Source organism: Neovison vison, chromosome 11 (assembly GCF_020171115.1).
Source record: "Neovison vison isolate M4711 chromosome 11, ASM_NN_V1, whole genome shotgun sequence".
NCBI lineage: Eukaryota > Metazoa > Chordata > Mammalia > Carnivora > Mustelidae > Neogale > Neogale vison.
Window position 1 is genome coordinate 63,010,063 of NC_058101.1, and position 14,731 is coordinate 63,024,793.

Below are 14,731 nucleotides of genomic sequence, written 5' to 3' on the forward strand. Positions count from 1 at the left end.
GAGAAGAATCAGCAGGATAGACGGGCCCTTTGTCTGGGGGAGAGTTCTGGAGCCTTTAGAGAAGGTGGTCCAGGGAGCCTTCTCTGAGAAAGCCACACTGCAGCAGAGATCTTGGAGGAAGAGAGGAATGGAGCTCTGAAGGTGTCTGAGAGAAGAGGAAACACCTAGGGACTCTCCCCGCCTCCACCCCCAGGCAGGGTGCCTGGATGGCTGGCTGTAGGATTGAGCCAGGTTTCAGAGGAAGGGAGAGAGGGAAGGAGGGAGGGTAGAGAGAGATGAGGGGAGAAGGAGGGCATGGATCCCAGATCCCCAGGAGCCTCACATGCCCTGCTGAGGGGTCTGCAGACTTTGGGACCGCACCTCCAGGGGTCTGTGCCCCTCCCTACACCACGCAGGTGCAGGGCACTAAGCGGGAGCTGGGAGCCAGGCTCAGGGTGTGGTAGGGATGAAAGGACACTGCTTGGGGGTCAGAGGGCTGGTTTGGGGTGGTGTCTCTAGACACTGGCCCATCTAAGTCACTGAACCTCTCTGGACGCCCACTTTCTCATCAATTTGAAAGGGCACAGCAGTAGCCGCCTGGGGCTGGGTGGGTAGGTTGGGGGAAGGCCGTGTAGGCAGGAGCGGACGAGCCAAGCACTGCCCTGAGTCCCTGGGGCTGTGTCAGGAACAGCTCCAAACACTTAGGAGGTGTTCTTTTTTTTTTTTTTTTTAAAGATTTTATTTATTCATCTGACAGAGATCACAAGTAGGCAGAGAAGCAGGCAGAGAGAGAGGAGGAAGCAGGCTTACCGCTGAGCAGAGAGCCCCATGCGGGTCTCCATCCCAGGACCCTGGGATCATGACCTGAGCCAAAAGCAGAGGCTCTAACCCACTGAGCCATCCAGGCGCTCCTAGGAGATGTTCTTATTCAATTAATCATCACCTAGAAAAAGAAAGGGAGGCTAGAGAAGGCCAGTAACTCCGCGGAGACTTCTTGGGATTCTAAAGGTGGCCTCCTCCGCTTCTCTCCCACCGGACGCCCTCCTCCCTCCCCCAATCCCCAGCGGCCTCCCCTTACCTGGCAATCACGCTCCCTGCTGGCTCAGGTTACTGGAGGCCCTGAGGGGTCTGTTTAAACAAGTGTGTCTGAGCCGGAAAATCAAACAGACAGCGACCCTCCGGGGCCGCCGCGGGACCACCGCCGGGGACTACCCCTGAACCTGATAAGGCCGGATCTCTTTTCACTTAATTGGGCTGAGGCCAGGGGCCTACCTTTCCATCAGATAGGAGGTCTCCCCAGGGATGGAAAGGGTCCCCTTCAGGTGGGCTGTCGCGCACCCCTGGCTGGGAAAAGAGAAGCCCAAGGGGCTTGGGAGCAGCATCGGCCGGGGAGGTGCCCTGTGAGAGTTTGCGCGTTCCTGCCTGAGAAGCTAGGGAATACTTCTGCACCCCCAGAAAGGCCCGGGGAGGGAAATTCAGCATTCCGAGGAGGGTAGGGCCTGTGGATAAACGCCCCAGGGCCGCGACCTCCCAGCCTCCTCAGGCCCGACACTTGGCATTCCCCACGCGGCCAGGGGAGGCGCTGCGGAGCGGAGGTGGCCTCCTCGGCCAGGACTTTGGGAGGGACACCAAGTACGTTGTGTAATCCGTTTGGGCTCCAGATGCCTATCTTCAGAGGAAGAGGCAGCTAGAACTCCCCTTCAGGTTCAAAGATTTAAAGGCGGCCGAGCCAGCAATAGAGGGGGTGACTTCATTGCCCTTTTAAAAGAATCATTCAAGAACTATTCGATCTGCACTAAAAGGGTCTGTCTTTACCGTTAACCCTAAGGTTCAGCTCTCTGGCCCTATGTGCAGCTGGCACAGTGGGGAGGGATGCTCCGGGCTAGGAGTCTGGTTGGTGCTGAAGGTTTTCTGTCATCCGCTAGTCATCCATTCACTTCTCCTCTGAAGTGTCCCCTCTTTAAGGCAGCCTGGTGCTAGCCCCGGGGGCCCACACAAGCTTGCTAGGGGAAGCGAGACCGATGCCCACTCATGGGGATCAGAGCGGGGCAGAGCGGGGCAGCCGGAAACACCACGCTCTGTGGAGGGGCAAGGCTTTGCGTTCTTTGCCTTTCTCCCATCAGGGAGTCGAGGGTAGGGGTCTCTAACGTGGGGTACGTCTGAAAATGGGGTATGCTGTGGGGCGCACTGAAAATACCCTGTGGTGCCAGGAGAAATCTTAGAACATTTCATGTCTTTTTGTTGTTGTTGTTGTTGTTTTGCTCCTGTAAATATTTAACTCCAATTTCTCCATATTGTAAACAAGGGATACAAGCAGACTTGCTGCTTGGATAAAAGCTTCAAGATTACGAGCTCAGAACAGTGCTTGGCAATAGTAATTGTCACTAGGTGTTAACTGCTATTAACAAGACTTAGTTCCCCATCCTCGCCTTCCGGTGTTCAGTTTTCCAGTTTCCTTGGACTCAGATCCTCCTCATACAGTCTCAGGAGCACGACAAAGCAGGGTCCAATATAGGGATGCAAGTACTGGGGTCTGGGCGGGCGCTGTCCACTGGCTGCGGTCAGTGGCAGGCTGGGCCCCGGAATCCGCGATCCCAGGGGGCGTGGCTCTGTTGGAGTTTGACTCCGCCCCTCAGCGCGCACCAGAAACCTGCGGGTCTGGGGAACCTCTCCCTGGACAACGCAGCGCCAAACCCGCTGGAGGTGAAGGAAAACAGAACTGGAACAAAGCCGCCGGCATTTACAACCTCCGCGGCTCACCTGCCCGGTGCCAGAGGCTGGAAGGGCGCCACCAGACAATTCCCACTCTTTCCTACATGCGTGGCACAGCGGAAGTCGTCTGTGCTGAAACCTGTCCCGGCGCCTGCGATGCCCAGCAGCGCGGCCTGCAGCACGCGACTTCAACTCTCCAAATCTAGGTTTTCTCAGCTAAAAAGAGAGATGCCCACCTCGGGGATTGTTGTGAGAAGTAACTGTACTGGGCGCCTGGGTGGCTCAGTGGATTAAGCCACTGCCTTCGGCTCAGGTCATGATCTCAGGGTCCTGGGATTGAGTCCCACATCCGGCTCTCTGCTCAGCAGGGAGCCTGCTTCCTCCTCTCTCTCTCTCTGCCTACCTCTCTGCCCACTTGTGATCTCTCGCTGTCAAATAAATAAATAAAATCTAAAAAAAAAAAGAAGTAACTGTACTAAGGCATTTGAAGCATCTTGCACATGCGGGTGCTCAGTCAGGGTGGGTTCCCACCAGCACCCACCGCCCCCCCCCAGGGAGGTGGGGAAGGATGAACACTGGGTTAGGGTTGGGGAATCCGCATTTTAGTGCCATTTCTGCCAGTTCTGTTAGTCCCAGTCTATCTGGGCCTCAGTATCTCTATCTATCTATGCAACACTGGTGTTCCACTTAGTACTGATTGAGCACTAACAGCATGCTGGAAGGGTCCCAGCCACTGCCTCCCCTAGCCCTTCACTCTGCTCAGGAGGGCGGCTGCTGCGGCTCTGGGAGCACCTCAGTTCACTTCAGGGGATGAACATCCTGGTCCCAGTTGACAGGCAAGGAAAGGGAGCCTCCAGGTTCTCAAGATCTCGGGGCCGAGGGAGGGAGGAGTGCATAGGGCAGAGGCCAGTTGCTGTCTTTTCCAATGGCTGACGTTTGGTGCAAAGAAAGTGCAAAAAGGTTGAGACTTTTGGGGGGGGAGGGGTCATCCTCTTGGAGATAGCAGGTCAGGTCAGGAGGGAAGGGCCAAGTGAGGTGGAGTCTGGTGTCCTTTCCTGGGTCCAGAGCAGAGCAGGGCCAATGGCCTTCCACAGAGCAGCACTTTTGCCACCCTCCTTTCCTACCCTCCCACTGGCCCTAGGAGGAAGGTGTATTGTGCAGCTCAAGTCCAGATGTGGAAACTGAGACTCAGAGGAGAAATTACTAGCTCCAGCCCATTGGTAGGAGAGGTAGGAGCCAGAGTGGGGAGGGATGCTTCCCCAGTGCTCTCAAAGGCTGCTCCAGAGATGGGACACTGTCTGCAGAAAGAACTGTCTGGAGTTGCATTAGCTTCCGAGTGACTTGAGGGCAGTAATTCTAACTAAATCATGGGTGCATGACGGGGGTGGAGTGGTGGTGAGGGAGACTCCATCTGAGAAAGGGACAGACAGGCAGTGAAGAAAAGAAACATGGCACAGGAGAGAGACAGAATCACAGACAGAGATCACAGAGAGGGAGAGATAGAGGCTGTGAGATCCATCCTAAAAGATCAAGAAATAGTCCCTTCTGGAGTGAGAGAGAGTGAGGATGTAGGGAAGGAATGTCAGAAGCCAGGGACCCAGGAGAGAGAGACCAGAGAAAGAGGCATGGTGTGGGAGTTGGGGTGGGAGAGGGGCCATGGGTGGGCTCCTCCAACCTCATTCTCCACCCCTCCTCCCAAAAGGGATGCATCCCACAAAGTTCTGTGGGCTGCCTTGATGGCAGGCCAGTTCCATGTTTCTGAGGGCCACTCCCTAGGCTTCCCTCCAGGGCTCTCTTTTCTAGTGTCAGCTCTGGATTTCCTTGGTACCCCAAACTGGCCTTCCATTTCACTTAATACATCATCTTTCAGTAGTGCCTGGATGGCCGGAGGCCCTGGCTGTCAGCACGGCTGTATCCGTGGCTGTGGGCTGTCTCTCTTTGCCTGGGCTTCTCTGCCTTCCAGCCTGTCTGTGTCTTTCCCTCTGTCTCTTTCCCAGGATTGCAGAACTGGGGATGAAATCCCAGGTTCCTCACCAACACAAGTACCTTGGGCCTCCCTGGATTTTCCTGCAGGGGTGGGATCCCCCAGTCCAGAGGAAGGCCCCAGCACCCCCACCCCCCATGCCAAGTGCTCACAGCAGGGCCAGGAATCTGCCACAGAGCGGGAGTCAGCAGCTTGGCCTGGTGAGCAGCTGAGGGAGTGCCAAGGGCCGAGCTCACTGTATCTGAGCGGGGAAAGAGCCTGCCCATTTTAAAGTGAATAAACTGAGGCTCAGAAAAACTGATCCTCAGCCATTGGCTGCTGGTCCATCTCACACTCCGTGTCCATTCTCTTCTCTGAGAGAACGGAGATCCTGGGCTTTTGATAAATTCATACAAAAACTGAAAACTGTTCAAGATTCTCAAGCAGGTGGTAGGCAATGGGGGAGGAGCAGGAGAGAAGTGCACTAAGAGCTGAACCCAACACAAATTTTTGCGGATTGGGGGCGGGGCTAGGAGGAGGTGCCACCAAAAGCAGCCGGCACCTTCCGTATTTCAATGCATTCATTTCATCTCTTGAAAGTGCAGTGAGAGAGATCGCTCCCTGCAGTGTAAGGAGTGCATTTCGGGGGTTCAGACCCACCTACATCCAGATCCCGACGGCACCACTAACTAGCTGTGTGATCCCGGGGAAGACACGACGCTTTACCTCCCTGATTCTGTTTTCTCATGGGGGGCGGGGACTATAATAGTGCGCGTCTTCCAGGGCTGAGAGGATTAAATCGGATAAAGTTTTCGAGACCTCTAACGAGAGGCCTGACACCAGCTCAATAAAAGTCAAATTCTCTTCTCCCCATTCCCTCCAATCCCCTAACCCTTGTCAGAACCGAGACGGGGCCCTCAACCGGGCTGGGCAGCGCCTGGCGGGGAGAAGGGCAGGCCGTCCTCGGCGCAGGGAGGGCAGAGCCAGGATGGAAGACGTTTGGTCGGCCCCCGGAGCCTCGGGGTCTGCCTGACATCTCCAGGCTTAAATAACCGTGCGCCTTTGTTATTCGTCGGCAGCAAAGTGGTTCGTTACGCCTGATTGGTCTAATTGCTTTGAAATGGGATATATTATCTATAATTATAGAGCTCTAGGAGGAGCCGGCCGGCCTCCGCTTTCATCTTCCCCAAGTGCACCCTCATGTCGCGATCACATTAATTTGGGCCATTTGAAAGGGGGCCCCCTCTCTCCCCCGCCGATCCAGGCCCCCTCACCCGCTTCCGAACTTAAAGACACAAGGAAGCCCCAGCCTGAGCTAGGGGAAAGAAGCCAGTGGGGGAAGGGCGGGAAAGGGGGAAGAAGCGGGGAGTCGGACTTGTCTATTTCTTCCTGGCGCTGGGTGAAATCCACCGCACTTGGGCAGTTGCATCCAAAAAGCTGGGCTGACTTAAGGCGGAGGAATTAGAAAGGAGGAGAAAACATTTTTTACAAGTAGTTTTTTCTATTTCTTTCTCTTTCTTTCTTTCTTTCTTTTTTTTTGTCTTTCTTTTCTTCTTCTCTCTCTCTCTTTCTTTCTTTCTTTCTTTTTTTTTTTTTTTTTGACTTTATGTTAAAGAAGGGCTCCTAAACTCTTAAAAGGTTTCAGTTCTGCCTAGGTCCCGGGAAAGCAGAAAGCATTTTGATCTGGATCCGTGCTGTAGATATTCAGCCAGTAGCTGAATACCCCCTGGAGTTCCCAGCTCTTTAGAGTTTTTCTCTGGGAAGCTGTGAAATCCTCCCGAAGGATACCATCAGTGACTCCCAGACAGTTTCCCAAACCTCTGACTCCCAGCCCTTTACTTCCAGGCGACAGAGGCCAGAAGACTGGAAGACGAGGCGTTGGGAGGCCCTCTCTGTAGGTCGGGGGGATCCCGAGTTGGTGCTTTCTGTCTACCCGTTAACACCCTCCCCCAACCACCCCCAACCTCAGGACCAAATACCTCCTCTCTCTCCCCCTCCGCCGCCCTCCTGGAGATCGGTGAATTCCCACCAAAATAAATCGTTCCGGGTAATCGGTTTTCATAGCACATTCATTCTATTAAAGAGGACTGTTTGGGGCTCGCTAATTGCTGGGGGATCCCACTGAGCTGCACATTTTTAAAAATGCACGCGGGATTCCTGGGTCGAGGCCACAAAATGCACTGGAAAGGGTGGGGGGAGGCGTAAACAAAAACCCGACGGAGGTGACAACGAATGCCCAAGTGAGGGGCTAGCCTGTAGGCTCTTCCGATCCTTGCGGCAATACCCTGATAGTAACAGCGCTCTTCAAGATCGGATCCCTCTAAAAACTAGTCTTTGCCTACGACGGGGGAGTTTAAAGACATCACCCTTCCTCCACCCCCGCACACCCTCCTAAACCAAGCATTTGGAGGAAAAAGATCAAACCCATCACCAGTTTAGCTGCCCAGTGAGTGGACGCAAGGCAATCATCCGTCTTTAGGATCCTAACCGCCGAGGCGCTTTGTTGGAGGGGGGGGGAACGGAGAGTGCTTTAAGACTCCTCGAACTGAGGAGGATGGAGCGAGGCGCGAGGGGAGGGGAGGGCAGTGCGCGAGGATGCTAGGCGAGCACCAGTTCCCGAGCTTTATCTGCTGCGGGCCAGCCCTGCCCTTGCCAGGCATGAATTACAGCCTGGCTTTCTCGGCTGCTGAGGCCGAGCGGAGAAATGCCGGGGCAGAAGCGCCTGGGGGTTAGTGTTGGCGGCGAGATAACGGGCGCAGCTCCCCCGGCCCTGTCAGCTAGAGAAACCCACCAACGGGGAAATCCGGAAAGGCCCAGACAAAAATACATGCAGAGAATGCTCCCTCTTGCCGCCCCAAAACTCGTGTCTCTCCTCCCCCCACCCCACGAGCTCCGAGACGCCTAGACATTGTTTTTCTCGAACTCCCTTCTCTGAGGCCGAGGGGGTCCCTACTCCACAACTCAAGGGTGGCTGGGCGGAAGAGCGGCGCGCTTTTCTGAGCGCTGACTCCACGTGGAGTCTCTTCTGAACCCCTTTCCCTCTTCAGACCCACTCTTCTCGCCTTGCAACGCATGCAGCCGGCCAGCCCGCCGCGCCCGGCGAGAGCAGACGCGAACCCAGACCGAACCTAAAAAGATACCACGGGGTTCAGGACTTGCTTGGGATGCCTACGAGCGGGCGGCAGGGCCGGGGGGCTGCGGGCGCAGGCGGTCTGCTCCCAGGAGGCGGGGGCGCGACTTCAAGGGCCCCTGAGCCGGCTGCTGCCTTTGATCCGGCCGCCGCTGGCGCCTAAAAACAACATCCTCGTCTGCCTATTAGGCGCGCTGAGGGATCGTGACAGATTGTTTATCCCCGCAATTAGCGATGCGGCCCTTCTCCCGCCGCCCGGCTGGCCGGCCCCCGGCCCTGCGCTGGGTCTCGCAGCGCCGCCCCCGGGAGACAGCCCTGAGACCCCTCTGCGCCGCGCCGCTGCACTCTCGGGGTTCGAGCCCCTGCTCTGTCCCAAAGCAGGGGTTCTTAGCTGGGGGACTCCAAGTGGGTAAGAACCCCTGAAGTGGTTTTTACTGATGCGTATTTTCCCACGGAGGAAGTTCTTAGTTATATAGGGTTCTCAAAGTGATCTGAGAGTCAAACATTTTGAGATGGGAGACGACGGTGGAACAAAGCAAGCCCGGGTCAGAAAGACACACGGCTCGCTTTTGACACGATAACCTAAAAAGCCAAGGGCCCTCGATTTCCTCTCCCGCTTTAGTCCCAGTCCAGAGATTCCGGCTGGGCTGCAGGGTGTTGTTTCAGCTACAGATAAATTAAAAATGCGGCAATGGAAGTTCGCTGTCCCGGCTGGCCTGCTAGCAGCGGGTTCCGCCTACAGCCTTGCTCAGCTTCCGTTCGGTCGGCCCTAAAATGGATCGTACGATCCCCTATCCTTGCACCCTCAGGCGTCCCTCCAGGACCTCGATTTCACTGCCCGGTGGAAGGACTCTCTATTCGTCCGGCGCGCCCCCCTCCCGGGGCTACGGTGAGTTTAAGATAGGCCCCGTGGATGCACCGCGCCTCCAGCTGGGCCCGATGTGCCAGCTAAAAGCCCCAAACCCTGCCCCATGCTTGTGTTGCAGTCCCGGGTGAGTAAGAAATCTGGAAACGTAAATGTCACAGATGCGAGTATTCCTGAACCCGCCCCAAGGCCTGCACATATCTCCGGAGCCTATGGACAGATGTGAGGCTGCCGATCACCCTGGCGTCCGCAGTCCGACCCCTCCCGCCAGACCCCAGACGCCGTCAGGGTAATAAAGTTCCCGCTCTAGCAATTCATTTTCCTTAATCTGGACGCCCCTAATCTACAGCTTTTATTGGGCCCAGTTAAAAGGCGAGGGAATTCGCTGTCCCTCCGCGCTCGGATAATTACCCCTAAATGGCCGCGGCAGCCCCTTGTGTTTCCTGGAGATTAGAACCCCGCAGTCATCAATGGCCGGTCCCGATGAGCCGCCAATCACCGCCGCTGGCTCCCCGGGAGCCGCCGGCCTGGGCCCCGGGATAAGAGGCCATAAAGAGGAGGCGCAGAAAACTGCCCCGACCCGATTTTGCATAGATCTTAAGTCTTCCACACTTCCAACTCCTTTTCCTCCATTTTTCCCCCCCAAGCAGAGAAAAAAAAAAAAATCACGTTACCTCCGAAACTGGCAAAATAAAAGTTCTCAAGCCTAGCTACCAAGGATCCATCCCAGGAACCATCCTCTTCCGCCCCCACCCCGGCCCCCTCCCACAAATGTGCCTCCCCACCCTTGTGCCACCCTAGACCCAGAGACAGGGATGTGTTTTTGTTTCCGCGGATGCGCTGAGGTCACGTTAAGGCCAGACCAGTGTTTTGTTGACGTTTCTGCTTGTTTTATTTCAATAAGTTCTATATCAAAAGGACCCGGCGGCTCCTTCCCCCAGCTGGTCGCGGGTATAGGTGTTGTAATCCTCCCGGGGAAGTTCACAGCGGGGAAAAGTACACATGAATGAAAATCGATTACCGACCCGGGATAATATTATGTATTCTTATCCTTAGCTTCCACAACGCCACGGGAGCGTGGCTTCTTTAGCCAAACTTCAGTCCAGCGCTTAGAAAGAGACAAAGGCCCACTTCTACTCAGAGGTAAAATCTGAAAGGTGGGAAAAGGAAGAAAATAAAGGCGTCTAAGAAAAAGAAACGAACAAGCCGTCTTTCTAGTAGAGTAAATAACCATGCGGATTTTTTCAACTATAAAAGAAATACTCATGAAATGACTCATCTCAAATGGTCGTGGTAGAGAAGAGGGGAAGCAGGTAGCGGATGGGCACAGAGAAACAGACCCAGCGGCTGACTGAAAGAGGAAGGTTGGAGAAGCCTTGGTGGAGAGAAACAGGGAAGGAATAGAGAAAAAGGGGAGGTGTGGGAGAGAGGGGAGGGCAGAAAAGTCCCCCAAGAACACAGAAAAATAGGGACCGACGGGGACCCGGAAAGAGACAGGCGGCCCAGGCTACAGCGCGGAAGAAAGTTTCTCTCGCGCCCCCTCCCCTCCTTTGCCCTCCGGGGGCCCGGCCCTGTCCCGCGAGCCCCGCGGCCCAGTGCGCCTCGGGGCCAGTCCGCAGGAGCACTGTCCAATGGCTCGCGCCGGGCCCGCCCCCTCGAGTGCTGATTGGCCGCCGCCGCGCTAGCCTCGCCTTATTAACAAGTTCTCTGGGGAGCTGCGGCCCGACCCGGAGCCGGCGAGTGCGCCCGGGAACTCGGCCTGCGCTGGGGCGCCAGCGAGGAACCAGGCCCCGAGCGCCGGAGCTGGCCTTCTGGGGAGTCGCGGGAGGCGCGCGCGCGAGGGCCCGCCCGGCCAGGGCCCCGGGCGCTCCCAAAGGCCGGCCGCGCTCCCAGCCCGCCCGAAGCCCATGCCCGGCGGCTGGGCCGTGCTGCGGCTGGAAGGGGGGCCCGGCTCTGCATGGCCCCGGCTGCTGACATGACTTCTTTGCCACTCGGTGTCAAAGTGGAGGACTCCGCCTTCGGCAAGCCGGCGGGGGGAGGCGGGGGCCAGGTCCCCAGCGCCACGGCGGCCACGGCGGCCGCCATGGGCGCAGACGAGGAGGGGGCCAAGCCCAAAGTATCCCCTTCACTCCTGCCCTTCAGCGTGGAGGCGCTCATGGCCGACCACAGGAAGCCCGGGGCCAAGGAGAGCGCCCTGGCGGCCTCTGAGGGCGTACAGGCGGTGGGCGGCTCTGCGCAGCCCCTGGGCGCCCGGCCCGGGTCGCTGGGAGCCCCGGACGCGCCGTCTTCGCCGCGGCCACTGGGCCACTTCTCGGTGGGAGGACTTCTCAAGCTGCCAGAAGATGCGCTGGTCAAAGCCGAGAGCCCCGAGAAGCCCGAGAGGACCCCGTGGATGCAGAACCCCCGCTTCTCCCCGCCCCCAGCCAGTAAGTAGCCAGGAACCCAGGCGGCGGGGGAGAGGGCCGAGGGCGGGGGATGCGGGAACCGCTGGCGCCAGGCCGCACGCTGGCGCCTGCTTGTCTCCAGCGGCTGCGTACCTGCAGCTGGGTACCTGGAGCTGGTGCTGTAGATCGGTTGGCTGGAAGGAAGAGTTTACTCCTCTCCGCACTCCATCAGCTAAAGGGCTGGAGACCTGGCTGAAACCCAGCTCTCGGTCCACTTTCGAGGGCTCTCCGCCTTGGCCAGGGGACGCTGCGGGTGGGAATTAACTTGTAGGACAAGGTTTCTGAGCACCCTCTCCTCCTGCCCCCATCAAAGGACCCCAGGAGTCCCCAATTCCCTAACTGCCCCCAAACCCTGTTACTTTGCCGTTATCCCTACGGGTGGGTCCAAGTAGTACGGACATCTTCCCGGCGCTCAGAGTTTCACTTTCTCGCAGTAGAAGACTGCCCTCACGCCCCGCAATAAAGCATCTCTTTGCCCAGAGGTTCTTAACCTCTTGCAAATTTCCCCTTCCCCCTTAAAGTTTCAGGAAGATACTTAGTGCTCCTGGTGGATGGGTCATTTAGTGGGAGGGGGCGCTCAGGTTCCAGTGGAGGGGGCGGGGCACCAAGTCAATTAGTGGGAGGCGCCCCCTCCATTGGGGTGGGAAGCTCCCAAACCTCACGGACGGGGCCACTGAAGCGGACTCCAACCGTCAAAGGCGCGTTCGGGGTCGTTCCAAGGCCTCATGGCCCCCCGGCTTCTCTGTCCAGCAAACACGCTCGGAGATATTTCAGGAGCACGGGAAATTCCCAAGTTTTCCTCGTTTCCTCCGATTATTTTGCGCGGCATAATAGCAACCCGAATTCAATGGCGTGATGCTGAGGAATGATTTTTATCAGGGGATTAAACGTCTTTGAAAGGCCAGCCCCTCCCTGGGCCTAATGGCTGGAGAAGGTGGCCCCGGGCTGTGCTGTCCCTACCGAAGAGAGTGACGTTTTCCTCGGCGCCCGCCCCTGGGGCGGCCGGGCGGAAAGCGAGTTGGGGGCCAACTGCTTCCCGGACTCTCAATGGCCTAGAGCAGGGAAGAAGGGGGAATGTTAACAGGAGGTTTCATTTGACTCATATCCTGGTGGTCTGTGAGTCCAAAGGATCATTATTTAAAACAACAACAACAACAACAACGGGGAAAAAAAAATGCATGCTTAGGCAAAACCCGCATGGTGAAACATTCTCTACTTGAATTCATTTTTCCCAAGGGAGGCTGCTGGATAGGGAAAGCTGCCTCTCCCGGATTTGGGAATTCGGTTAGGGCCCCTGCCCAGACCCCAAAGTCTTTGCAATCCCTATTGTCCTGGAAATAATTTGTTCTACGTTTTATCTGGCCTCGGCTGCCCAGTGTGGCAGGGGTTGACTGGCCCAGAGGACTTAGTCTCAGACCTGCGGGAGCCCTCTGTGTGTGTGTGGGGGGGGTGCTCCCTCACCGCCCATCCTTGAGGTACATTTGGAAGCTATAAGAAAAAGCCTGGCACCTTTGATCTCTGCGATGGGAGACACAGGTCAGGACAAGTGATTACAGCCCCCCCCTCCCACCCACTCCCAATTTTGTGTGTCCAGAGGGCCAAGGCGCTGGCGGTGGGAGAGACTCAGGAGACAATGGAGACAATTAGAAGTCCCCTCCCACCCCCACTGGCACCATATTTGAGAAATGGCCCTGGTGCCACCTCCCTGACAGTCTGACAGCAGGCTTTGCCCCCCCTCCGGGTCCCCAGGGACGGCCCTTAGAACCTTGTAGGAACATGCTGTTCCAAGGGAGAGAGTGGAATTCCGAGATCTGGGTTGGATGCCGCACCACCGCCTAGCCTAGCGCAGAACACTCGGTGGGCACTCGGGGTGGGCGCAGAGCCTAAAGTTCCATCGGCCTTATTAACACCTACCGTGCCAACACAAGCGTGGGTGGGAGTAAGCCCGCTGAGGAAGGCCTTCTGGAGAAGCCGCCTAGCATTAAGACGTTCCACCTCTTCCCAGTTAAGTTTGGGCCTTGAAACTGCGGCTGTTTCACCTGGAATCTTTGTTTCCTCATTCGCGAGAAGTAGACAGGAACGACTACCCCGCCGGGTGCGGCAACTGAAGAAAACCTTTTCCAAGTGTTCTTCCCAGTGCCTGGCCCCGAGGTGCTCCACGAAAATGAGTAGCTGTTATTATTGACTACTGCTGCTACTCGGTCGGCGGATTACACTCCCACGCCGTTCTCTTAACGCCCTGCCTTTTTCTCGGCCCCCTAGGGCGGCTGAGCCCCCCGGCCTGCACCCTGCGCAAGCACAAGACCAACCGCAAGCCGAGGACTCCCTTCACCACCGCGCAGCTGCTGGCGCTTGAGCGCAAGTTCCGCCAGAAGCAGTACCTGTCCATCGCCGAGCGCGCGGAGTTCTCCAGCTCGCTCAGCCTCACCGAGACGCAGGTGAAGATCTGGTTCCAGAACCGCCGCGCCAAAGCCAAGAGACTGCAGGAGGCAGAGCTGGAAAAGCTGAAGATGGCCGCCAAGCCCATGCTGCCACCGGCTGCCTTTGGCCTCTCCTTCCCGCTCGGGGGCCCCGCGGCGGTAGCGGCCGCGGCGGGCGCTTCACTCTACGGTGCCTCGGCCCCCTTCCAGCGCGCCGCGCTGCCGGTGGCCCCCGTGGGACTCTACACAGCCCACGTGGGTTACAGCATGTACCACCTTACATAGAGGGTCCCAGGGTCGCTTCTCTGTGGTCCTAGCTGATTCCTCCAGCCCCGGGCTCCTGCGAGCGGCAGAAGCCATCCCCCAAGGAGCTCCCTTGTTCGGCACCGCCCGGCTCCTTCCCCTTGAACCCCTCACGCTGCTCCGGTTTATCGGTTTATTCTCGGCTGCTCCTTGCGTTCACTCTCCAATGTCTGATCCCCTTCCCCAAAGAGGCTGGTAGAGGCCCTTAACACTCTTCCAGAATCTAGATCTACCCTTTGTGTTACAGATGGAGAAAATGGGGTTAGAGAGGTGTAGAATTCCCAGCGGTCCCAGCAGAGTTAGTGTTTGGATCGGCGCTGGGTGGCTGCGTACTATCCTGACACCAGGCAGGAGAGGCACAGAGAAACTCTCGTGTGAAGATTTTGGAAAATAAGAACTGTTGGAGAAAAAGAGAAGAGCATGTTAGGGGAGATGGAAACCCGGTCCTTCCATCGGAAAACTTCAGAGAACTTCAACTGCAAAACGTCTGCTTCGGTGGGGGGGAGGGCGGGTGACACAGATGCGTTGCCAAGGTAGGTTGAAGGGACCTCTCTCACCAGTACCAGAAAAAATTGTAAAATAAAATTTAAAACTCCTGTTCTATTTAACAGTACATTTGTGTGACTCTCAAGAATCCCTTTGGAAGGGATTGTGTGTAATATACTGTATATTTGAAATTTTATTATCATTTATATTATAGCTATATTTGTTGAATAAATTAATTTTAAGCTACAAGAAATGATCTCTTCATTCATTTAGGCATTTATTTGAATTTTACTTCTTGCCTTCTGTTCACATACACAATTGCTTTTTAGCTCGATGGTAGTTTTACGCCAGCACCTTTCAAAGGTGACAACAGGATATTCAGGGACCAGTGGGGGGATGTCTTTTGGAACACGCAGGACAGATCTGCGT

General features: G+C 56.5%; 1 protein-coding gene across 1 annotated transcript; it reads left to right on the forward strand.

The window, feature by feature from the left end:
* The first annotated feature begins 10,515 nt into the window (after window positions 1–10,515).
* Window positions 10,516–14,501, forward strand: MSX1 (msh homeobox 1). The gene is made up of 2 exons (XM_044226218.1): window positions 10,516–11,075; window positions 13,356–14,501. The coding sequence occupies exons 1-2, from the start codon at window positions 10,607–10,609 to the stop codon at window positions 13,796–13,798; spliced, it is 912 nt and encodes a 303-aa protein (XP_044082153.1). The 5' UTR covers window positions 10,516–10,606; the 3' UTR covers window positions 13,799–14,501.
* The last annotated feature ends 230 nt before the right edge of the window (window positions 14,502–14,731 follow it).

Bases quoted from the DNA above. Each gene is read 5' to 3' on its own strand.
- MSX1 (XM_044226218.1), top strand. From the start codon at position 10,607: ATGGCCCCGGCTGCTGACATGACTTCTTTGCCACTCGGTGTCAAAGTG. The intron at 11,076-13,355 runs GTAAGTAGCCAG...TCGGCCCCCTAG, and splicing joins CTTCTCCCCGCCCCCAGCCA to GGCGGCTGAGCCCCCCGGCC.